Here is a 22,274-nt window from a genome sequence, read left to right as displayed (position 1 = left end):
GAGCTGTTCTTGCCATAATATGGACATGCTCTTTTACCAATTAGACCATTCTGTGCTTCATACTTTGTGGGAACAGTTTGGTGAAAGCCCTTTCCTGTTTCAGCATGACAATGCCCCCGTGCACAAAGCAGAGGTCCATACAGAAATGGTTTGTCGAGATCGGTGTGGAAGAACTTGACTGGCCTGCACAGAGCCCTGACCTCAACCCCATCAAACATCTTTGGGATGATTTGGAAGCAGACTGCGAGCCAGGCCTAATCGCCCAACATCAGCGCCTGACCTCACTAATGCTCTTGTGGCTGAAGTTCTGGCAGCAATGTTCTAACATCTAGTGGAAAGCCTTCCTAGAAGAGTGGAGGCTGTTATAGCAGCAAAAGGGGGACGAACTCCATATTATTTCCCATGATTTTTGGAATGATATGTTCGACAAGCTGTTGTCCACATACTTTTTGTCATGTAGTTACCTCAATTGCTGCCACACTTATTGCGCTATGAATGGAAAAGTCAAATGCTAATGCCTATTCAAATCTGACAAGCTAGCAAAACTAATGACACTATGTCAGAAACAAGGAGGCCTCTTTTGCTCCCATCCAACAGGGCTCGTTTTCCTGTCGGCTCCCATGAGTCTTGTGCGTGGGATATCCCTAAGTGAAAGGAATGGTGTGAACAACCATGTACTGCTGAATGCCCTTTACGACAAGTGAAGGCCCCAGCATGATGCAGGGAAAAGTCCTAAAATGGCCCCCGACATCTAAAGGTCCCCACTAATGCGTAAAAGTATGACTTATGGAACTAAACCTTATGGAACTGCATTCCCGAAATAAAATGACACTGGGTGCTATGCCCAGTTGCATGGTGTCACCTGGGCTATTTATATCGAGTGAGTCATTCTGACTACATAGAGACTCAGCTGCCACTTCTATTCTTACTGTATCTAATGCTGTAACAAGTAACCCTGCTAATGCCAACGCTATAGCTACTTTATCTATAGCCTTGACCGTGTACTACTAGTTAATGCAGCGCTGTCAATACCTCAACACAGCAACCTTCATGTTTTTATCGATGTTTCATTCATTTCATTGCTAACACTGAATTTGCAGAACAAATCGGTCTTAAGGCCTGCACAGAAGGCATTTGCTTCATACGACAGCTAATTAACGTTACGCTAACTACAGAACTTGGCCAGAGTTAAAGCTATGTACATTCCTTTCTCTGTGGATAGGCTCTGAAGTATTTTGAAATTGTGCACATGTTGTAAACAGGCGTTTTGTCCCTATTGATTTTCAATACATATTGAGTTATGTCACTGTATGAACTTATCAGTGACTGGGCCAAGGGAACTGGGTGGTATCTCACAAACAGGATCCATGAAGCAGACCTTTGATGAACACCCAGTGAATAATTGAGTTTATGAAGAAAGACCAAATGTACATGTTATCTCAAAGTTTAAGGGATAGTTCAGCCAAATTACAAAGTTAATGTTCCCCAATTAGCATTCAAATATTTCATGCCCATTTCAATGCGAACGTTAGTGGTTGGTGGCAGTGTTAGTTTATAAATCCTTAAGAGTCTATTGACACGTCTCATTCTACCGCATCCGCCTATGTCGGCCTTCCGCATCTGCGGTGGAAGGTGGCTGAGCTACAGTGGTGTTTGTCAGACCGTGAGACATCCTGAAAATGTCTGCAGCGTCCAAACTATTATGATCACTCTATGATGTTCTCAGTTTTGCTCAAAGACCCCCACAAGTGTCACGGGACTCTTCTGAAGGTAACCCATACAAACTAATGGAAGTATGGAGGTAGTTTTGTGCCAACAAAAATAAGGGGTTGTGTCCCCCCCCCCAAAAAAGCTACATTTTTCTGTGCTTTCCTAGATGTAGGACAGACACTTCAAAACCTTATTCCTTATGATTCATTTTTGGATTGTCTTTTTTGCCACTTATGAATGTGTTATTCAATGTGTTTCTAAGGGCTATAGTAGTAAATGCCAAATTCTATATAATTCAACTTTTTTTAATACCTAAAGGGGTCCTAAAATTCTAAATCAAATAGCTAAATGATACATGGTAGGACCATCTTAAAACAATTCCATATGTTAGCTGAGTTACTTGCGCCTCCATAGCTCTGACATTTTGAGTTAGTGGAAGTTTAACTGTGCAAGTCAGCAGGAACAGGCTGCGTTCATGTTTCGTAAGTTAGCTACCCACACAGCTGCAACACTGCGATAGTTATCACTCGCATAGAACCGGGACGCATATAGGATCTGGGGGTGGGGGGTTAAGGCAGCACATGGCGATCTTTCAGGCTGGCATGACGGTGTGGCACGTTAGCGCTGCTGTTGGAGTGGCAGGAAGGGGTGTTGTGGGTGTCCCGGGGTGCCTGGGTTACACCACCCCAAGTTATCACAGGCAGCACAGAGGGTACTGACTGACACTGCACCCATAGACAGGAGATCAGCAAGAGTGAGGGAGGGAGTGAGAGAGAGAGCGAGAGAGAGAGAGTGAGCGAGGATATTGAGTTAAATGTCACTGCGCTACCCTGAGGGAGACACTGACAGGCCGACCCTTTTCACAGCCCCCAAATCTCAGAGGTCAGGCAGGCCATACAACAGCTGAGAGGACCCAGCCTGGCTGAAGAGGGGAGGAGGGGGGGGATGAAGGAGAGGAGAGGGGTGGTGAGAGACATTGGCAGAGGAAAAGGAGCATAAAATGTGTCATAAAAATGTCAGGGGACACCGAAGGAAAATTAATTCAAGGCTGAGAATAAAATAAGTGCCTGTACAGCTATCATTTGTTTTTGGTTGATATACATGTATGGTCGGGACGTTTGACATGTGTACTGTACACATTGAAGTTATCAAGAGTATGTGTCTTGCCACTTGTTCTGTACGCTAATGTAATGCCTATGAAATAGTTGAAGTCAAGGCTATCTTTATTCAGAACACAGATATGGCGTTTAAAAGAAAACATATGTATCAAGCCTTATAATATTTTGTTTGTGACTGTGTGTCAATTATTGTATGCATGCATACATAGAGTGCATCACGTTTTAATTTGCTCATCTATCACTTATTCCCAAATCAACCCCTTGGCACTTGTGTAGATGTGATTTAATTAGATGGTTGTAAGCAATATGGTGGTAGCTCCATCTTGCCCTCTGATAGGCCAGGTTCATCTTGCCATCTTTCATCTTGCCATCTTGCCATCAGTATGGCCATCTTGCCATACTGCAGACATCTATTGAATCCTTTTAAATCAATACAATTGCCTAGAGGGCAGGGCCTGAGGGTTAATTTGGCATTCGGGATATGTATGTGCCCTTCACTACTCACCCACTGTACAATTAATTTTATGGGGCTGCTTTGCCCATCTGCAGGGAGAGGAGACCTAGGTCATAAGGTCAGCCGCAGCTGCCTGGGCATCTGAACTCAAGGCCTGGAAAGCCCATTACTTCTCAGTATCGAACAATGCTTCTCAGTATTTGTCGATGTGCCCTTGAGCAAGGCGCTCAACCCTAATTGCTCCTATAATCCTGTTGAAGCCAGTGGTTCCCCAACCCTAATTGCTCCTATAAGTTGCTCTGGATAAGAGCGTCTTCTAAATGTCTCATATGTAAATGTCAAATGAACACTCGAGTCATGGTAGGTGCATTGTTTAAAGCAAATGGTCACCCACAAATCCATAAATTGTTCGTTTAAACCAAATGAGAGTTCAAGAAATGTCCCTCCATTGTACTACATTCGACCGAGACTTAACCACAGACCCACGAGTAAGGCAAACGGGAGCAAATGGAATCGTTTCCTCCTGAAGTGTCTTAATCAATGAACCATGACCATAGGTGGTGCCCGAGAGGACCGCTTGTCAGGTTATTCATCACGGATGAATGACAACTTCTGTTTCTCTCTAGAAGAAACCCCGTAACAGCCTTTAGGTCAGGAGGTGTCCATTTAAAATGAGCTAATAAACCAGTGGGGAAGACAACAGTTTTTTATTGAGTATTAGATTTAGAGAAATATCTGGACTTGCATGGTGTCATCAAACTGGGTTAATAAATACAACTAGGCTTTATTTTTTTTATCTATAAAACTGGCCACCGTTTTCTCTTACAAGTGAAGTAAGAAAAACAACCATACTCCGAGAATATTTCAAACTTGAAGTGAAGATACATTACCGAACTGATTGAAAGTGCATAAATCTAAATGATCAATGACCCTTTGACCAATGACATATGATACTTCCATAAAGTCCAAGTAATGCACCAGTTAACCACTGACCTAATTCCTAGAGATTTATGTCTTTGACTTTCAAAGTCCATTTTTGGTAGCTTTAATATTCTATGCCACTATCTTTTCTCTTTAAAATACATTTTACCTGGGTCTTCTCTTTTGTTTCTCGTCAGTCGGCAGGCATTAACCGAATCAATGCTCTGGTTCTGCCACAAGAAGACATTGTACAGTTGCTGCATGAGTGTCGATTTCGGGGATCAACTGTCACACATCTACTTAATCTGCGTCATATCTCCCAACTGCCTTTCCCTCCTTCCCCTCCCCTCTCTCCACGGCGGGGTTCTCTCTACTGAGCGATAGTAAGATATACCTGCTCTCCTCTCCTGCTGCCCCACCAGTCATTCCTTTAACTCATACTCTAACGCCTTTCTTCTTTTATTCCCTCACTCCTTTTCTCTGCCCTTCTATTCACTCTCACGCCCCTTCTTTTGTTCTTTCTCTTTGTTCTTCTCATTTGCTCTCACATTCTAACACACTGTGTTACTCCATGCTTCCCAAGGTCCCCCAGGCCTCAAATGGTATGCAAATGGTATGCTTCTCATCATCTCTCTCATCTGTCCAACAAGTCTTTTGATACTTGTTTAATGAAAGGAAAAGAGGTGCAGTGAGATAATTACGATGATAAATGCCCCCCAACATTGCCCAACAGAAGTGGGCATAACCACATAACTGTGGTTTGAACTATCTGTTCGGTTCCATGTGAACCCCCATGCATCAATGTACCACCCTGGTTGCCTAGGCTTCGATGTCACTGCGCTCCGCTAATGCTTGTACTAAGTTAACCTTCCACCACCTCTCTCTATCCATCTCGCTCTCTCGCACTCTTTCTCTGTCTCGGCCCCCTTCCTCAGCAGAAACCAGTTGAGCCGTCACTCAATGTTTCCCCTCCTCCCCCTGCAAGATCTTCTGTCTCACTCTCTCACCTTCTCCCCTATCCTTATTCCACTGACCATGCATGTTCCAAAAACAGTTCTTATTCCATGGTACACCCCCCCCCCCCCCCCCCCCTTCAACTCCGTATCCCCCCCACACACCCCCTTCCCCCCTCCTCCCCCAGGCCAAGTCCACAATTCCTGTCCAAGTCTACCAGCTTACCTCCCTATTACTCCACCTCGAGCCCCACCCTCACCATCCCATATCTCTCATGCTGGAATTTAGAGGCGTGTACAATTGGGGTCCCCACCAATAGTGTGGCCGTGCTGATATAAAACCCTGCAGCAGTGTTTGCTTATTCGCCTTTCTGTCAGTCCAGCACTCCTGCTTGTGGAGGGGTCGAACAAAATCAAGGGACCAATACAAGTCCTAGTACCACACACAAAAGAAAAAGGAGCAACACAACGAAAATCAAAAGAGCACGCCTAGACACTGCTAGTAGCAAGGATGGAGAACGCGCACACGAAGACGCCGGCAGAATGCCTGGCCTTCTTCGGGGTGAACATGGAAACCGGTCTCACCCCAGACCAAGTCAAGAAGAACCTGGCCAAGTATGGCCCCAATGGTGAGACCCACGGAGGGATGGAGGGGTGCATGAAGACAGGGGGACATAGAAAAGAAATGGAATCTGACGGTAGAATAGACTAAGTACGGGAGGTGTGCCCTGTAGCATAGAGACCACTGGGTTAGGCATTTACAACCAGTAGATGTGATGTTTAATATGTGAAGGAAGGATCATATCTGTTAAGGACATCACAAGTTTTCCTCACTTTGAAGTTTTATTTTTTCTTCTTTAGGGACACTTGCAGCGGGCAGTGAGGTTCTGTGTTGGATTATTTTTTTAGAAAAGGGTTAGATTAAGTTGCCACAGGTGGTAGACATGGACATACAGAGACGGAGAAGCAGAGACTTTTGGGGGCTTTGAAGGGCTATTTAAAGAGGAAAGGAAGAGGAGTGGGAGGCAGAGAGACGGGTGATGGCTCAAGAGTCTTCATGGGTAATATACAGGGCGAGCATTTTATATATTTTTTTATTTCACCTTTATTTAACTAGGCAAGTCAGTTAAGAACAAATTCCTTATTTACAATGATGGCCTACCAAAAGGCAAAAGGCCTCCTGTGGGGATGGGGGCCTGGGATTAAACAAATTATTTAAATACAACATAAATATAGGACAAAACACACATCAAGAGAGGCAACACAACACTACATAACGAGAGACTTAAGACAACAACATATCAAGGCATCAACACATGACCACACAACATGGTAGCAACACAACATGATAGCAGCACAAAACATGGTACAAACATTATTGTGCAGCACAAAGGGCCAGAAAATAGAGACATCAATACATCGCACAAATCAGCCACAAGTGTCAGTAAAAGTGTCCATAATTGAGTCTTTGAATGAAGAGATTGAGATAAAACTGTCCAGTTTGAGTGTGTGTTGCAGCTCGTTCTAGTCACTAGCTGCAGCGAACTGAAAAGAGGAGCAACCCGGGGATGTGTGCTTTGGGGACCTTTAACAGAATGTGACTGGCAGAACGGGTGTTGTATGTGGAGGATGAGGGCTGCAGTAGATATCTCAGATAGGGGGGAGTGAGGCCTAAAAGGGTTTTATAAATAAGCATCAAGCAGTGGGTCTTGCGACAGGTATACAGAGATGACCAGTTTACTGAGTAGTATAGATTGCAGTGATGTGTTCTATAAGTAGCATTGGTGGCAAATCTGATGGCCGAATGGTAAAGAACATCTAGCCGCTCGAGAGCACCCTTACCTGCCGATCTATAAATGATGTCTCCGTAATCTAGCATGGGTAGGATGGTCATCTGAAACAGGGTTAGTTTGGCAGCTGGGCTGAAAGAGGAGTGATTACAATAGAGGAAACCAAGTCTAGATTTAACTAAGGGTAGAGAAAGCTTGTTTGACACTAAGAAAGCTTCGTTGTAGAGCATTTAAAACAAAATCTTAGGGGCCAGCTGAGTATAAGACTGTATCATCTGCATATAAATGGAAGAGAGCTTCCTACTGCCTGAGCTATGTTTTTGATTTAAATTGAGAAGAGTGTGGGGCCTAGGATTGAGCCTTGGGGTATTCCCTTGGTGACAGGGAGTGGCTGAGACAGGAGATTTTCTGACTTTATACACTGCACTCTAAAAGCAGAATTTCTGTCCTAGTGCAGAGGGGGAGGTCCTTAGATGGCTAACAGGGATGAATGATATGAAATATGATCACTGAGTTGCTGATCATTGACCAATTGCATGCAGCGTGAACTAGATAGACCAAGCAAAGTTAGATGGAAGTCTGCTTCGATTAGCTCGCTGAAATGCCCACACCATTTTGTGTTAATTTAACATTGCATAAGCTGGTCACAATTGCATTTCTGGCCACAGTTTGTTAATGATCATGCTTTTGTAGCAAAAAAGTATTTGATGAATAAGCAAGTGTATCGATACACTTACAGGAAAGACTACAATCAGCAACATGGTAATTGCTATTATCAGATAATTGTCCACAATTCCATGGGCTACATTTCAATGCATTTCTGGTTTATGGCTAGTTTATGGGCAATCCAAATGTTATGTTGAATTAGTGTGTTCTTCCAGATTTTAAGGCTTGTTGATACAAATCAATAGTTAAAACACTGATACATTATTTATTGAATCTGTTGTACACTAAGACACTTTAATGTACAATTTATCTAGGTGAGATTTTTGTTTTTGGTTCACCCAAAATGGTGGAAAGTAAGTATATAGACATTCACCAAACTGTGCTTTAAAATGTCTTAGTGTACAACAGATCCAATAAATAATGTATCATTGTTTAACTATATTATATATCTGCCCAGTCCAAGTGGTGATGAACTAAGCTAAGTCTGACATATCATACAATATCATGCAATTTATTTTGTGCTAATATTGTTTTTTGGTTTCTGCCCACCTTCCCTTCCCTGCATCGTGATTGGACAACCCCAGCACTGCCAGCTGAGGAGGGTAAGTGTTTTTTTCCACATCAACTGTCACTCATCCGAATTCACAAATAAGAAGCATATTGTGGAAATGTACCAACGTTTATCAATATTATGAATACTTTTTTATACGTGATTCACATCATTTTAAAAATGACTACTGGCTTCAATCCAAAATAAGATCAACCTTTATCAGGAGTTAATTGAAACATGCAAGCAATCGTTTGATTGTGGAGTTTCTTGCACATTATTGTATAATCCTCACACTCTTGTATAATCCTGGTAACTGAGCAACCACATTTATAGGTGTATGACTCCAAATCATTCAATACATGGGTCATTTCCCTTTTTTATATGATAATCACTTATTTGGGGTTGGAAATCAAGCAAAACATTACATACATTATCTCTCTTACACAGCATTCGGCATAATGCTTATCTTGCCTCCAGACACTAGACAAAAATAACAAATACACACAAATTCTCAGAACATTATTTAATAATACTTTTTTTTCTATTTCTCTCTCTCTCTCGCTCTCTCTCTCTCTCTCTCTCTCTCTCTCTCTCTCTCTCTCTCAGGTAAGACCACCTGGGAGCTGATTGTGGAGCAGTTTGAGGATCTGTTGGTCAGAATCCTGCTGCTGGCTGCCTGCATCTCTTTTGTGAGTAAACAAAGTCTATGCTTGTATTATTTCATCCGGGTTATTTTGCTCACAATAATAGTAATTGTAGCCAAGAACACCTGTGAAATTATTTCAAGATGTTAACATCAACTTTAATTCCCTTCCCACCCCAGAGTGAGAAGAAAATACTTATTTCATTTTTTTTTTAGGGGGGGGGGACCACCCATCATACACCCTCATACCTAATCTACACATTTTTTGTTAAGACCCGTAATTGATATCAAACAGCTGTGACAGTGGCACTTAAAGTTGCAGGCCTACACCTGTAACCCAAGCCACTGGCCTGAAGGATGATCCTGCATATCACTGCTTTGGCATTGCTGTCTTGTCACCCTATCAAACAACTTGTACCTTCTCTTGGCACTCCAAGTCCCCTTCCCTCTTAAAATATATTTTTGAACAGGAGAACTTGGGGTGGGGGTACATTGAACGGGACAAATATAAGCACCCCCTATTTGATCTTGAGAGGGGTGGTTGGAGGTGTATTAATTCCTACCACACGCTTTCCACCCCTTGGGGCAGCTGTCAGGATGGCCTTAGAAGGCAAATATTGAGGAGTGGGTGAGAGACAGGGGGTGCAAGGAGTAAGGGGGGGTCGAGGGGGTAATGATTTATTTTAAGAAAGACTCAAGCCAGGGAAGAGAAACTGTATCCTTCGGGAAAAGGTCAGGTCTGATGGAAGGAACGATGGGCTTCCACAGAAAGAGGTAGAGAAGGTTGAAGTGGATACTGTAGGAGCATGGAGTTATGGGACATGGAGATCAAGTGTACAGGGATGGTGTCGTTATTGTGAAATACAGCAAACTGGAGCATTAAACTGCAAACTGGAGCAGTTGCTTCACTTTAGACAACAGCTGAACATCATCAACACAATTTAAGAAAACATTTTAACACAGCCAGCTGATTCGGTGTTTACCCATTAAAGTGTTGAGAGCATATATGGAGTGTGCGACTATTTTTTTAATATTTTGACATAAGTTTACTATTCCAAAATTGCAAATGCACAAATGCGAAATTTCAAATGCATAAAACATACGATTTACACAACTCAAACATTTTCGCACACAGCACTTATAAATGAATTAACAAAATGCAAGTTAAGTAGGTTTATTTCTGAACCTGTAACAATTTTGCCACCTGTTGTTGTGCCCATGTACACTAGCATTGAGTCTGTGTAAGAGTATCAGACAGTAAACAGACTAAAATAGAACCGTGATGGAACACACACATGAAATCATTTTCTAAATGCCTGTTAGTGCCCTGCAGTGCCCTCTGAACACTGCTTATTCACAATCATCTGAAACATCCTCACAAGCTTCCCAAGGGCTTTTAAGCCAAGGGCTTCCCTCTGGAGAATTGTCATGTCCTAAAATCCATAACATCATTATAAACATGTGTAAACCATATATAAATCAACAGAAACCTACAGACAACCACAGACTATCAAATAGCCCATAGACATTCCTTGCTTTGCGGCAGATTCAGAATCAGACAACTTTATTGCCATGCCACAAATGTTACTAGGAATTTATTTTGATGTTTTACACAAAACCACTGTATCAGATAATAATTGCATGGATTTAACATTGATTTGACTGTGATTAAACACGGTTTCTCCTGCAGACAGCGTGACTGTATGCTGTGATGCAAATGCTGACACCAAATGCTAACCATTTTCCTCTGTTGTCCACCTGTTTGTGCTCAGGTGCTGGCTTGGTTTGAGGAAGGTGAGGAGACCGTCACTGCCTTTGTTGAGCCCTTCGTCATCCTCCTCATCCTTATCGCTAACGCTGTTGTTGGAGTGTGGCAGGTCAGTCGTGTTGACATACACACGTACACGTTGAGCAATGATACATACCCGCAGATTTGATGACCAATAGCATGTGGGTTGGTGACATAGTGCACGTGGGTTAGGGTTACTGAGAAAGATCAGTTTGCTCAATTGAAACAGAATTACTTTTGGACACCAGTGAGAATGACAGCCGGGCATGTTTTGAGTAATAACAAACAAACAGACAGCCACCTGCAGGGTAGCCTCGTGGTTAGAGCGTTGAAGGTTGCAAGTTCAAATCCCCGAGCTGACAAGGTACAAATCTGTCGTTAACCCACTGTTCCTAGGCTGTCATTGAAAATAATAATTTGTTCTTAAATGACTTGCATAGTTAAATAAAGGTAAAATAAATTGACTTTGACTCTGTTAGTTTTACCATGGTCTATTTCCTTAACATTTCTAACAGTTGTATTGTCTGTAGTTGTGTTATGAGTTAGGGCTACATGTTGTGACTAGGTGTATAGTTATGCCTGCATTATGTTATGACTAGGTGTTTTGTATTGTCTGTGGCTACGTCAGTGTTGACTACAGTTGGTGTTTGCATCGACTGTAGCTGTGTTAGAGTTGAAAGTGGGTGTTTGTATTGACTGCAGTTGCACGCGTGTCTGGTTGTCTGCCACAGGAGCGCAATGCCGAGGACGCCATCGAAGCTCTGAAGGAATACGAGCCTGAGATGGGCAAAGTCTTCCGTACTGACAGAAGGAGCGTGCAGAAGATCAAGGCCAATGTGATGGTTCCTGGTGATATTGTGGAGGTGTCCGGTGAGAGACACATCTTTCTCTTAATTACCTATATTTTTTATTCTGTAATTTCTTGTACACCGTTTTAAAGACCTAGAGACTAGGGACTCTAGACTATAGACTCATGCTGCAAATTAGCTCAAGCTAAAGCATGATGGGACAATTCATCTGACTGTTGATGACTCAATGTGCCAATGTTTTAATTGTATGTGTCCCCCTAACAAATACATGCATTTTATTATCGCTTACCCAATCAAATGTTTTCCTTCCTTTTTTACCACTTTAGGTGTTAAGTGGCTTTGTTGTGTAAACTGTTGAGAAAGAAAGTTAGGGACCCACAGAGTGTATATTTGAAAGGATTTTCAAGAGCAGGATGCAGGGGAGATTGGGAGGCCTCTTACCCATATAAGGCAGCGAGAGGGAGGGAAGGAGGGAGGGGGCAAACGGCTGTGAAATCATGCTGAGGGAAGGAAAACAACATCTTGGGTATAAATACCCCCCTACCACCTGCCACACCTCTTCTCCCCTTCTTTCCCTCTCTCTCTCCCATCTCTCCCATTACCCACTGGTGTTCATTTATCATAGTACACCTGTTGCCCTTCAAGCCAGTCATTTCTATGGCATTCCTACGGCTTATTTTGATTGGTTGGTGTATAATGTGTCAGTTGAGGTTAAGCATGCATACTTATCTCCCCCTCCCCTTCCCCAGTCGGTGACAAAGTCCCCGCTGACATCAGGATTGTTGCCATCCGTTCCACCACCCTCCGCATTGACCAGTCCATTCTTACTGGTGAGGATCCTTACACACCACAACTCCCTACCATATAATACATAACATGTTGTTTCAACTATGCAGAAACTAAAACAACAATACACAGTTACATGATTAAAAATCATTACGGATAAAGAACACAATCAGGTCTAAAGACCTATTTACATTATAGTCCTATAAGAAATGTGAGAAAGGGTACTTTTTAGACCTGTATAAGGCATTGTCTTGCATACTGTTTTCTTGTTATGTGTCCTCTCGTTGACCATTGTCTGTGGGTCCCCCTCAGGTGAGTCCGTCAGTGTGATTAAGCATACTGAACCCGTCCCCGACCCCAGAGCCGTCAACCAGGACAAGAAGAACATGCTTTTCTCTGCAAGTATCCCTCCACCCCTCCTTCCCTCCATACCTCTATCTCTCTATTCTGTTCTCCCATCCACCACTGTGTCACTACATCCTTCTTCTCTGTATTCACCTGTCCCTACCTGCCTCCATCCTTTTTCTACACCTCTATCCCTCACTCTGGCCCTCGGCCTTTCTCGCTCTTTCGTAAACACAGCCTCTAGCGTTCTCTATTCATGACTAGTAAACTTTTCTTAATCCTCTTGGTTCCTAGATGAACAGAAGGCCTACAGTAGTGTATAACAGTTTGTAACAGGGTGTACAGTGTGAAATAGTGTATAACCATATAAACAAATGTTTTTACGTTGTATACTAAATTCTACGTTATTTTCTCACTGTCTATCCACCACTTCCACCTCTACCAACCACAGGGCACCAACGTCGCTGCCGGCAGGGCCATTGGCGTGGTTGTGGCTACCGGCGTCTCCACCGAGATTGGCAAGATCCGCGACCAGATGGTCGCCACCGAGCAAGAGAAGACCCCCCTGCAGGCCAAGCTGGATGAGTTCGGCGAGCAGCTGTCCAAGGTCATCTCCCTGATCTGTGTTGCCGTCTGGGCGATCAACATTGGCCACTTCAACGATCCCGTCCATGGAGGTTCCTGGATCCGTGGTGCCGTCTACTACTTCAAGATCGCCATTGCCCTGGCTGTGGCCGCCATACCTGAGGGTGAGGGAGAGAGGGATGGAGGGAGGGAGGAGGGATGGATAGGGGAAAGAGAGATGTCATGGGGAGGGGAAGGGGGCATGAATGTGTGTCTTTGGGGGAGAGATGGGTTGTGGTGTGTATGTGCGTGTATGTGTATGTGTGTCTGTGTGTGTACTTGTGTGTGCACATGTGTGTGGTTGTTCAGGTATGTGCGGTTCACACAATGCTCGTTGTATGTGATATTCCATTGTGACTAAATGCACACTATGTTATTCTCATTATATCACTACTATTTGATTTACTCACGGTTTCGACTTTCATCTCTCTACCAGGTTTGCCCGCTGTCATCACTACCTGCCTGGCTCTCGGTACCCGCCGTATGGCCAAGAAGAACGCCATTGTCCGCTCTCTGCCCTCTGTGGAGACCCTGGGTTGCACCTCAGTCATCTGCTCTGACAAGACCGGAACCCTGACCACCAACCAGATGTGTGTGACCAAGGTGGGTGCTGCACAGAACATAGTACCCTATAACGGGTCTGCAACTGGCAGCCCACGGGCCAAATCCGGACTCCGAACCAATTTAATGTGGCTTGCCAAGGTTGTCTTAGTAGAAACATACAGACACATTTGTACACAGACACACATTTCACTGGGACATTGGGCAGCATATTGTTCCCTATATGACCAATTTGGGCACATTCAGACACTTGACAGACTCGAACACGTACACAAACTGAACAGTAATTTCACAACTTCCCTTTGTTTCTTCCTCTCTAGATGTTCATCATCAAGAATGTCGACGGCGACCATGTCAACCTGGACATGTTCGACATCTCCGGCTCCAAGTACACCCCCGAGGGAGAGGTGTAAGTAGTCCCTTTTCTGTGGCAACCAGTGTTATCTTTACGACATAGGTACCATTCAAGCTACCGAGCCTCATATGACCACTATGTGAACGCATCTTCCCTTTATTCCCTCTTTCTCTATTCTCCCTATATCTTCCTTCTTTCCCTCTGTCAATCTCTCTCTCCCTTTTTCTTCCACCTCTCTATCTCTTCCCTCTCTTAGCTCCCAGGGAGGTGTTAAGACCCCCTGCGGATCCTACGATGGCCTTGTTGAGCTGGCAACCATCAGCGCCCTGTGCAATGACTCCTCTCTGGACTACAACGATGTAATGAATTGATTGATTTGTTATTTATTTATCACATTAGTAGGCAGGGACAGCGCACCATTCATTCATTCCATCCGTCAATAGTTCAGTTTTCCCATCAAGTCCTCGCTATGTCGCTCATTTTCTTCTGTAGTCCCCTAAACACAGATAAAACGACATGGCTAACACATATTTATGCTCTGACAAAGCCATTGTGACAAAGCTTTGAACTCTGTTGTTTAGTCGTCACATACAGCGGATAGGTGCAGTGAAATGTGTTGTTTTACAGGGTCGGCCGTAGAAGTGCGGCGCCCCTGGAGATAATTAGGGTTAAGTGCCTTTCTCAAGGGCACATTGACAGATTTTTCACCTTGTCAGCTCGGGTATTCAAACCACAACCTTTTCCGCTTGGCAACTGAAATGTACTCCCTGCCGTCGTGGCGAAACAAACATCGAGTAACATGTTTTATGATTACGAAGGTGTCCCGTTGCTGTAAATTCCACCCTCGGCCTCTTCTTAACTTCTTTTCTGTGACACTTTATCTCTATTTATCTCCCTTCCCTCCAGGCCAAGAAGATCTATGAGAAAGTGGGCGAGGCCACTGAGACTGCCATGTGCTGCCTGGTTGAAAAGATGAACGTGTTCAACTCCAAAGTTACAGGCCTCTCCAAGCCTGATAGAGCCAATGCCTGTTGTGCTGTGATCAAGCAACTGATGAAGAAGGAATTCACCCTGGAGTTCTCCCGCGACAGGAAGTCCATGTCTGTGTACTGCACCCCCTCCAAGGGTGATGGTGGAGCTAAGATGTTTGTGAAGGTCAGCTCCTCTCTCTCTCTCTCTCCACTTTCGAGCTCTCTTCTTCTAGTCCTCTTCCTCCAATGCGTTGAACATGGGCTTATGCCTTATTGGTCCGTTGCAAGTAGTTTATTAGCCACTAAATTATAGTCTCTCAACAGTTCTAGTGACAACTGCATTTTCAAAGCAGTAATGGAAGGAGTTTGATTTGGTCCCTTTGTGAAAACCCAACCTCTCTCCGTTTCCTCCTCACTCAATAGGGTGCCCCCGAGGGTGTGATTGACAGATGTGCCTATGTTCGCGTTGGCACCACCCGCATTCCCCTGACTAGTGCCGTCAAGGAAAAGATTTTGGCTGTGATCAAGGAATGGGGTTGCGGCCGCGATACCCTGCGTTGCCTGGCACTTGCCACCCGTGACACCCCCCTGAAAGTCGAGGAGATGAAGCTTGAGGATGCCACCAAGTTCATTGATTACGAGGTGAGAAAAAAATATTTCTCTCTGTAGATAGATGGATGGATAGATGAGAGGATGGATGGATACATGGACAGATCCGTGGATGGACACCTTTTTTGGATGGATGTCTAGCCAGATATATCCAAGTTGGTTTTGACTCATCTTCACCTTTCTCCCTCACTCCTCTCGTCCCCAGACTGACCTGACCTTCGTTGGCTGCGTTGGTATGCTGGATCCCCCACGTAAAGAGGTTACGCCCGCCATTCTGTTGTGCAAAGCTGCTGGAATCCGCGTTATCATGATCACTGGTTAGTGTACCACTACCTCCTCTCTAGCACCCATTCCCAATACAGACCATCCTCCTTTACAAAGTGACTGTGTATATGTTTCCTTTATCTATGAGTTTGATCGAGTTTGTGTTGTCTGTTTCTAAGTAAATATTATAATCTCCTGTGACTTTGATCTAGTTTGTGTCGCCTCCGTTCTTAAGTAAATATTATACTTGTCTGTGTTGAAAGTGGTGTTGCATCCACAATGGTTTTTGTTGTGTCTGGGCTATCACGTGTCTATTGTGTTAATATCTCTGTTTACATAGACTGTATTCCAGGTATTCCACGTTATATTAGCATGTTTTGTTTGTTGCTAATTCCCAGTCACAAATTACCTGGGGTTGAATTGGAGAGAAACATTTTTTTCCTGTAAAATTACTGTAAAAAACAACAACTGTAAATTCACCAGTAATTCAACTAAAATGTCAAAATGAGTTTCACGTTGAAAACGCAGTTCCCCTTCGATTCCACCCCTGGTCATTATTACTGTACAGTACATCTTTCTCTTTATCCTTCATCTGATTGGCTAATGTCACCCTTCGACTCCCTCAGGTGACAACAAGGGAACCGCAGTGGCCATCTGTCGTCGTATTGGCATCTTCACAGAGGACGAGGATGTGACTGGAAAGGCCTTCACTGGCCGTGAGTTCGACGACCTGCCCTCATTTGAAATGCAAAGCGATGCTGTCAGAAACGCTAGTTGCTACGCCCGTGTGGAGCCCTCCCACAAGTCCAAGATCGTTGGGTTCCTGCAGGGCCAAGACGAGATTACCGCCATGGTGAGGCCAAGACATATGTGTAGATACACATGCAATATACTATAAAATAGTCTTCAAACGTTTCATAGTAGTTCAAGTGAATCCAAAGTTTACCCCAAATTCCTGTAACGTAACTGTTAGTGCACTGGAAGTGATCCAGTACTCCTCCAGCGATCTTTGAATGACTGACTTGTACATGCACCACTTCAACTGACCCTCTCTCTCTCCCTCCCCTTAAACCAGACCGGTGATGGTGTGAACGATGCCCCCGCCCTAAAGAAGGCCGAGATCGGCATCGCCATGGGCTCTGGCACTGCCGTTGCCAAGTCTGCCTCTGAGATGGTCCTGGCTGACGACAACTTCTCTTCCATCGTGTCCGCCGTCGAGGAGGGCCGCGCTATCTACAACAACATGAAGCAGTTCATCCGCTACCTCATCTCCTCCAATGTTGGTGAGGTCGTCTGGTGAGTGTTCTGTCCATACGGGACGGACTGGGTTCGGACCCTGGGCTCTCTGATACTGTGTTAGCCCATCGAGCTAAAACCTAGGTATTAGGTCGTCTGGTGAGTGTTCGTATGGGACCAACTTTTGAACCCGAGATTGTGTTAGCCCATCAAGCTAAAGCCTAGGCATTAGCTTAGGGACCTAACTTCTCTCCTCCTTGTCCTCCCCATCCCTTCAACTGTAGTCTGCTTTCATCTATTATTCTCTGGGATTTGTACTTTTTTAACTTGTAACCACTTGTAAAACCTAAATCAATCAATCCACCTTTTCTTCCCTTCACTCATTCAGTATCTTCCTGACTGCTGCCCTGGGTCTGCCCGAGGCTCTTATCCCCGTCCAGCTGCTGTGGGTCAACCTGGTGACTGACGGTCTCCCTGCCACCGCCCTGGGCTTCAACCCCCCCGACCTGGACATCATGGGCCGCCGCCCCCGTTCCGCCAAGGAGCCCCTGATCTCCGGCTGGCTGTTCTTCAGATATATGGTCATTGGAGGTAAGTGTGGAAGAATAGGACAGGGGAACTATCTGTTTTTGTCCCAAATGGCAACCTATTCCCTTCATAGCGCACTATTTTTGTCCTGGGCCAATAAGGTTTGTACTATATAGGGAATATGGGCCCTGGTCAAAAGTAGTGCACAATGAAGGGAATAGGGTTCCATGTAGGACATATCCCCTGTCTACTTTGCATTAGTAGGGTCCTGTAAGGGCTGGTTGAACACCACCAAGGTGTTCACCACCTGAGTCTGTGTCTGACGGTAAGTCTCTTTGGTCCGCACCAGGATATGTCGGTGCCGCCACTGTCGCAGCTGCCGTCTGGTGGTTCATGTACGATCCCACCGGCCCCGGAGTCACCTTCCACCAGCTGTCCCACTTCATGCAGTGCCACGACGAGAACGAAGACTTCGTCGGCATTACATGCAAGGTGTTCGAGGCCTCTCCCCCTATGACGATGGCTCTGTCCGTGTTGGTCACCATTGAGATGTCCAACGCCCTCAACAGGTCAGACGCAGAATGCACACGCACAGGCACATGCACAGACACACACTCATACACATACAGATGCAAGAGCACAGACACACAAGCACACACACAGGCATGCACTCGCATACACACACACACACACACACACACACACACACACACACACACACACACACACACACACACACACACTCTAATCATGTGATGTTAAATTGTCTCCTTTAACCCCCCTCCCTTACAGCTTGTCTGAGAACCAGTCTCTGGTGCGCATGCCCCCATGGAGCAACTTGTGGCTGGTTGGAGCCATGGCTCTCTCCATGTCCCTCCACTTCATGATCATCTACGTCGACCCCCTGCCCGTAAGTACTGTCGCTGTGGAAATGGTCTTATCACAGTCCTCTGTCACTGTGGAAATGGTCTCATCACAGTCCTCTGTCACTGTGGAAATGGTCCCATCATATGCTTATATGCTTAATAAATTTGACATTTATATTGCTCAGAAGACATTACTGAGTATTTTCTGCCAGTAGTTTGTCAGTTGTTCTTCCCTAATAACCCTGTGTTCTTCTCTTCCCTTCTCCCGCCCAGATGGTCTTCAAGTTGACTCACTTGAACGTGGAGCAATGGTTGATTGTCCTGAAACTCTCTTTCCCTGTCATCCTGATTGACGAGGTGTTGAAGTTTGTCGCCCGTAACTACCTGGAGAGTAAGTGTGCCTCTAACACACACACAAACACACCGTTACCATTGTAACCAAATGAATGGTATTCTATCCTTGTATTTGCAAGCAATTCTGCTTCTAAAGTACTTTGTATAACAGTTATACCCTAGCAGTTCTACTGTATAACATTCCTTGTTCTCCATTTGAATAACAGCTTCGATAAAAATCTTAAATTAATTCCTTCTTTCATTCACCCTGGTTATCTTTTATTTGGTATGAAATGAATAATCCTGCCATCTGGTTAAGACCATTTGTATCATAATGTTAATGCTTGTTTAACCTCTTCTAAATGTCTCTCTCAATTGTTTCAATAATTTTATCATCGGCTCTCACTGCCTTTATTTCTTCTTTATCTGTATACTCTGCTCTCTCTTTCTCTAACTCCCTGTATTCATCCTTTTTCCTCTAATCTCCTTTTTCTAACTCCCTGTCTTCCATCTTCCTATCTTCATACTCGCTCTCACCTCTCTCTCATTCTCTTTTATTTAATCATATAACTCCATCCTTTCATTCCTCAATAACACGTTGAATCATCTTTTTACAGACTAATCCTGCCTATCACCCACCATTAGCCTGTAACCACAGCAAGGTATCCCACCAACTGCGTCGCTAGCGGTTCTCTCTTTGTGTGTATGTCATTGTGTTTATGTCAGGAGAGTGGGTGTACATGTGCAAAGCGAACCTGTGTTTTATAACCTGCCCAAGTTGCGTTCTTGACGTTGTCAGTCTTCCGGGGGATCTCTAGCCTATATGCTCAAATGTGTGTGGACATGCTACTTCTGTATTGTGTCTGTACTGCTCTGTATTCTGCTGGTCTGGTTTATGGATGTTGTTTTCCACTGTTATACGTATCATTCGTATCAGTGATGTATCAGTAGGCTTTGGGGATTTGTCCCAGATCTGTTTGTGCTGTGTAGCCAACTTGTACGGTTGTTACATAGAAGTTAGTTATACAGCACAAACCAGGATATCATGAATCATGTCCTGCTGTTGCTGCTGTTGTGAGTTGTCTAGATGCTTCGGCATTGACTGAGTCTGAGTGGGTAGATGTTTGACGTAGTAACTGTTGTTGCCATAAACATTTGTAATATGAGCGATTATTCGATAAAAGTGTGATATATTTTTTGCTCAGTATACTTTACCTCTGCAGTAAATTACCATATTGTAATATTTACATAGTGAACGTTCAGATCCTATACTAATAATATTGCATAGAAATCTTTATAGAAAAAAGAATGACAAGAAAGGCTAGTAATTAGCTATTGTAGTTTTATAGCTATTGTGATAATACTACTATGGTTGAAATAACATGGTAATTATAGTTTCATTACATATTACATATCTCTGCTGCTAATTTCACCAGCTTTCATTTAAAACTAACATTGCAGTTAGCTCTTTTCCTCTGATTTACTGCTTTTTTTCTTTCCTTCTAGAAAAATAGAAATCTAGAAGAAGAGGAATTAGAGAGGTGGAGAAAGGGAGGACGAGGAGGAGAAGATTGAAAACGATGACGTTCACAACCAATGAATGAGGAGCTCTTGTGAGCCAACCAATAGAACAGAGGGGACAGAACAGGAAAGTCAACGAGAAAAAAAAAAAAACAATTTTTAAAATGCACATAAAACAACCTCTGTATATGGAAAGAGATTCAATTGGATTGGGGTTTTACTCCACCAAAACAATATTCAAATATTTAAGATTTTATTCATAGAAATAATGTATTAAAAAGAGATTTTTTGTTAAACTTGGATACCCTTGACTGTTGTTTTTTTTTTTTGTTCAGTTTCTCCACCACAATCCAACTTGTGTTACATTTCACTACTACTCATTACTTTATCCGGGTCTTTGCCCCCATGTGCTCTACATCAGTCCAGTGTAGGAGAGAAGTACTGTGCTGAAGGTTGTCCGTGACATTAAACAAAGGACAAGTTCCCTCACAACACTTAAGGTATTATATCTTTACCATGAATGAACAAAGTGATCACTACAAATGATGCATTGTGAAGCACATTTTATTGACAATTTTTTTAACAAAGGGCTGATTTTCAAGACATAAAATCAATGGTTCACTCTCAACAGTACATCTGCATAAGCGGACAAACATTCAAATAAATGGTCTACATCTAAGCAATAATGGGTGTTTGATACTTTCCTTTGGCTTCTCACAAATCCCACGTCATTGGAAAACGTTCAACTGTTAGTGATTCCGACCTCATATAGTAAAAGTCTGCCCAGTTGCATTGTGTTGGAAATACAGAGACGAAAATCCCGCTAGATGTCAGTCCGGAAAGGGATGTCAGCATCCTTCATTTTTCTTTTGTAGTCTTCATCAAACAGTTGTGTCTGGGCAGGGGAGAAATGATTGGTCCAATCACCTACTACACCTGAAAGAAAACAAGAAGAGATTGAGTCATTCCAGCACACTCAGATACTGAAATACTAAATATCCTGAAATAGTCAATACACTGAAATAGTTAATGTACCGAAATGTACTGAAATAGTCAATATAGGTGTTGAGAAAATCTTGCTCCAAGAATCAGGCAGAATTGATTTATCAGCAATAAGAGTTTATTCAAGCAATTGCAGGGAAGCTTACCCTCCAGATGAAACCGGAGAGTAACTTAAAAATGTACAAATGACACAGTAATATATATACTTTACCTACACAAAGAATAGCTTACATGAGAGATAAGGGAGATAAGGGGAGATAAGGGGTACTTTACTCCCTTAAAGCATTATACAAACAAAAGCAGGTTCTAACCAGTTCTCACAGCCTTTGGGGCACCAAAGATAAGGAGCCAATAACAGATCACTCTTTTGTGCAGTGTATGAAGAGGTTATTGGACAGTTGAAGGACAAATACCAGTGAATAGTACATATACTTCTAAAAATTACTTCTAAAAATTCACCTTTCCAGAAACAAGTCTCTCACTGTTGCCGCTTGCTATAGACCTCCCTCTGCCCCCAGTTGTGCCCTTGATACCATATGTGAATTGATGCCCCCCATCTATCTTCTGAGCTCGTGCTACTAGGTGACCTAAACTGGGACATGCTTAACAACCCGGCCATCCTACAAACTAAGCTTGATGCCCTCAATCTCACACAAATTATCAATGAACCTACCAGGTACAACCCCAAATCAGTAAACACGGGCACCCTCATAGATGTCATCCTAACTAATTCGCCCTCCAAATACACCTCTGCTGTTTTCAATCAAGATCTCAGCGATCACTGCCTTATTGCCTATATCTGTAATGGGTCTGCGACCAAACGACCACCCCTCATCACTGTCAAACGCTCCCTGAAACACTTCTGCGAGC

At 43.7% G+C, this 22,274-nt stretch overlaps 2 protein-coding genes across 4 annotated transcripts in view; one reads left to right on the top strand and one right to left on the bottom strand.

Annotated features, from left to right (window-relative positions):
* Positions 1-5,521: 5,521 nt before the first annotated feature.
* atp2a1l (ATPase sarcoplasmic/endoplasmic reticulum Ca2+ transporting 1, like) lies at positions 5,522-20,704 on the top strand. 3 transcript variants are annotated; one of them, XM_021565503.3, is made up of 21 exons: positions 5,522-5,785; positions 8,197-8,214; positions 8,769-8,851; positions 10,578-10,682; positions 11,326-11,464; positions 12,153-12,233; positions 12,502-12,587; positions 12,986-13,283; positions 13,595-13,761; positions 14,040-14,128; positions 14,331-14,433; positions 14,981-15,229; positions 15,469-15,687; positions 15,860-15,971; positions 16,545-16,771; positions 16,994-17,214; positions 17,543-17,745; positions 18,032-18,251; positions 18,475-18,592; positions 18,822-18,939; positions 20,388-20,704. In XM_021565503.3, the coding sequence occupies exons 1-21, from the start codon at positions 5,668-5,670 to the stop codon at positions 20,393-20,395; spliced, it is 2,982 nt and encodes a 993-aa protein (XP_021421178.2). In that variant the 5' UTR covers positions 5,522-5,667; the 3' UTR covers positions 20,396-20,704. The 3 variants fall into 3 exon arrangements, with proteins under 3 accessions (XP_021421178.2, XP_090058608.1, XP_090058607.1); XM_090202482.1 differs by lacking the exons at positions 5,522-5,785; positions 8,197-8,214; positions 8,769-8,851; ... (1 more) ...; positions 11,326-11,464; positions 12,153-12,233 and adding an exon at positions 19,499-19,543 and having other exon boundaries at positions 12,501-12,585; positions 12,984-13,283; XM_090202481.1 differs by lacking the exons at positions 5,522-5,785; positions 8,197-8,214; positions 8,769-8,851; ... (1 more) ...; positions 11,326-11,464; positions 12,153-12,233 and having other exon boundaries at positions 12,501-12,585; positions 12,984-13,283.
* Positions 20,705-20,950: 246 nt separating this feature from the next.
* The window catches only part of sult1st6 (sulfotransferase family 1, cytosolic sulfotransferase 6), a 45,943-nt gene continuing 44,619 nt past the window's right edge, over positions 20,951-22,274 (bottom strand). The window contains exon 7 of the mRNA XM_036946678.2: positions 20,951-21,338. Coding sequence (XP_036802573.2) covers positions 21,226-21,338 — 113 coding nt within the window. The 3' untranslated portion in view covers positions 20,951-21,225. The remainder of the gene's footprint in view (positions 21,339-22,274) is intronic.

This window comes from Oncorhynchus mykiss, chromosome 16, assembly GCF_057628025.1.
Source record: "Oncorhynchus mykiss isolate SJ-2025 chromosome 16, ASM5762802v1, whole genome shotgun sequence".
NCBI lineage: Eukaryota > Metazoa > Chordata > Actinopteri > Salmoniformes > Salmonidae > Oncorhynchus > Oncorhynchus mykiss.
This window is presented reverse-complemented; position numbering and strand designations above follow the sequence as displayed.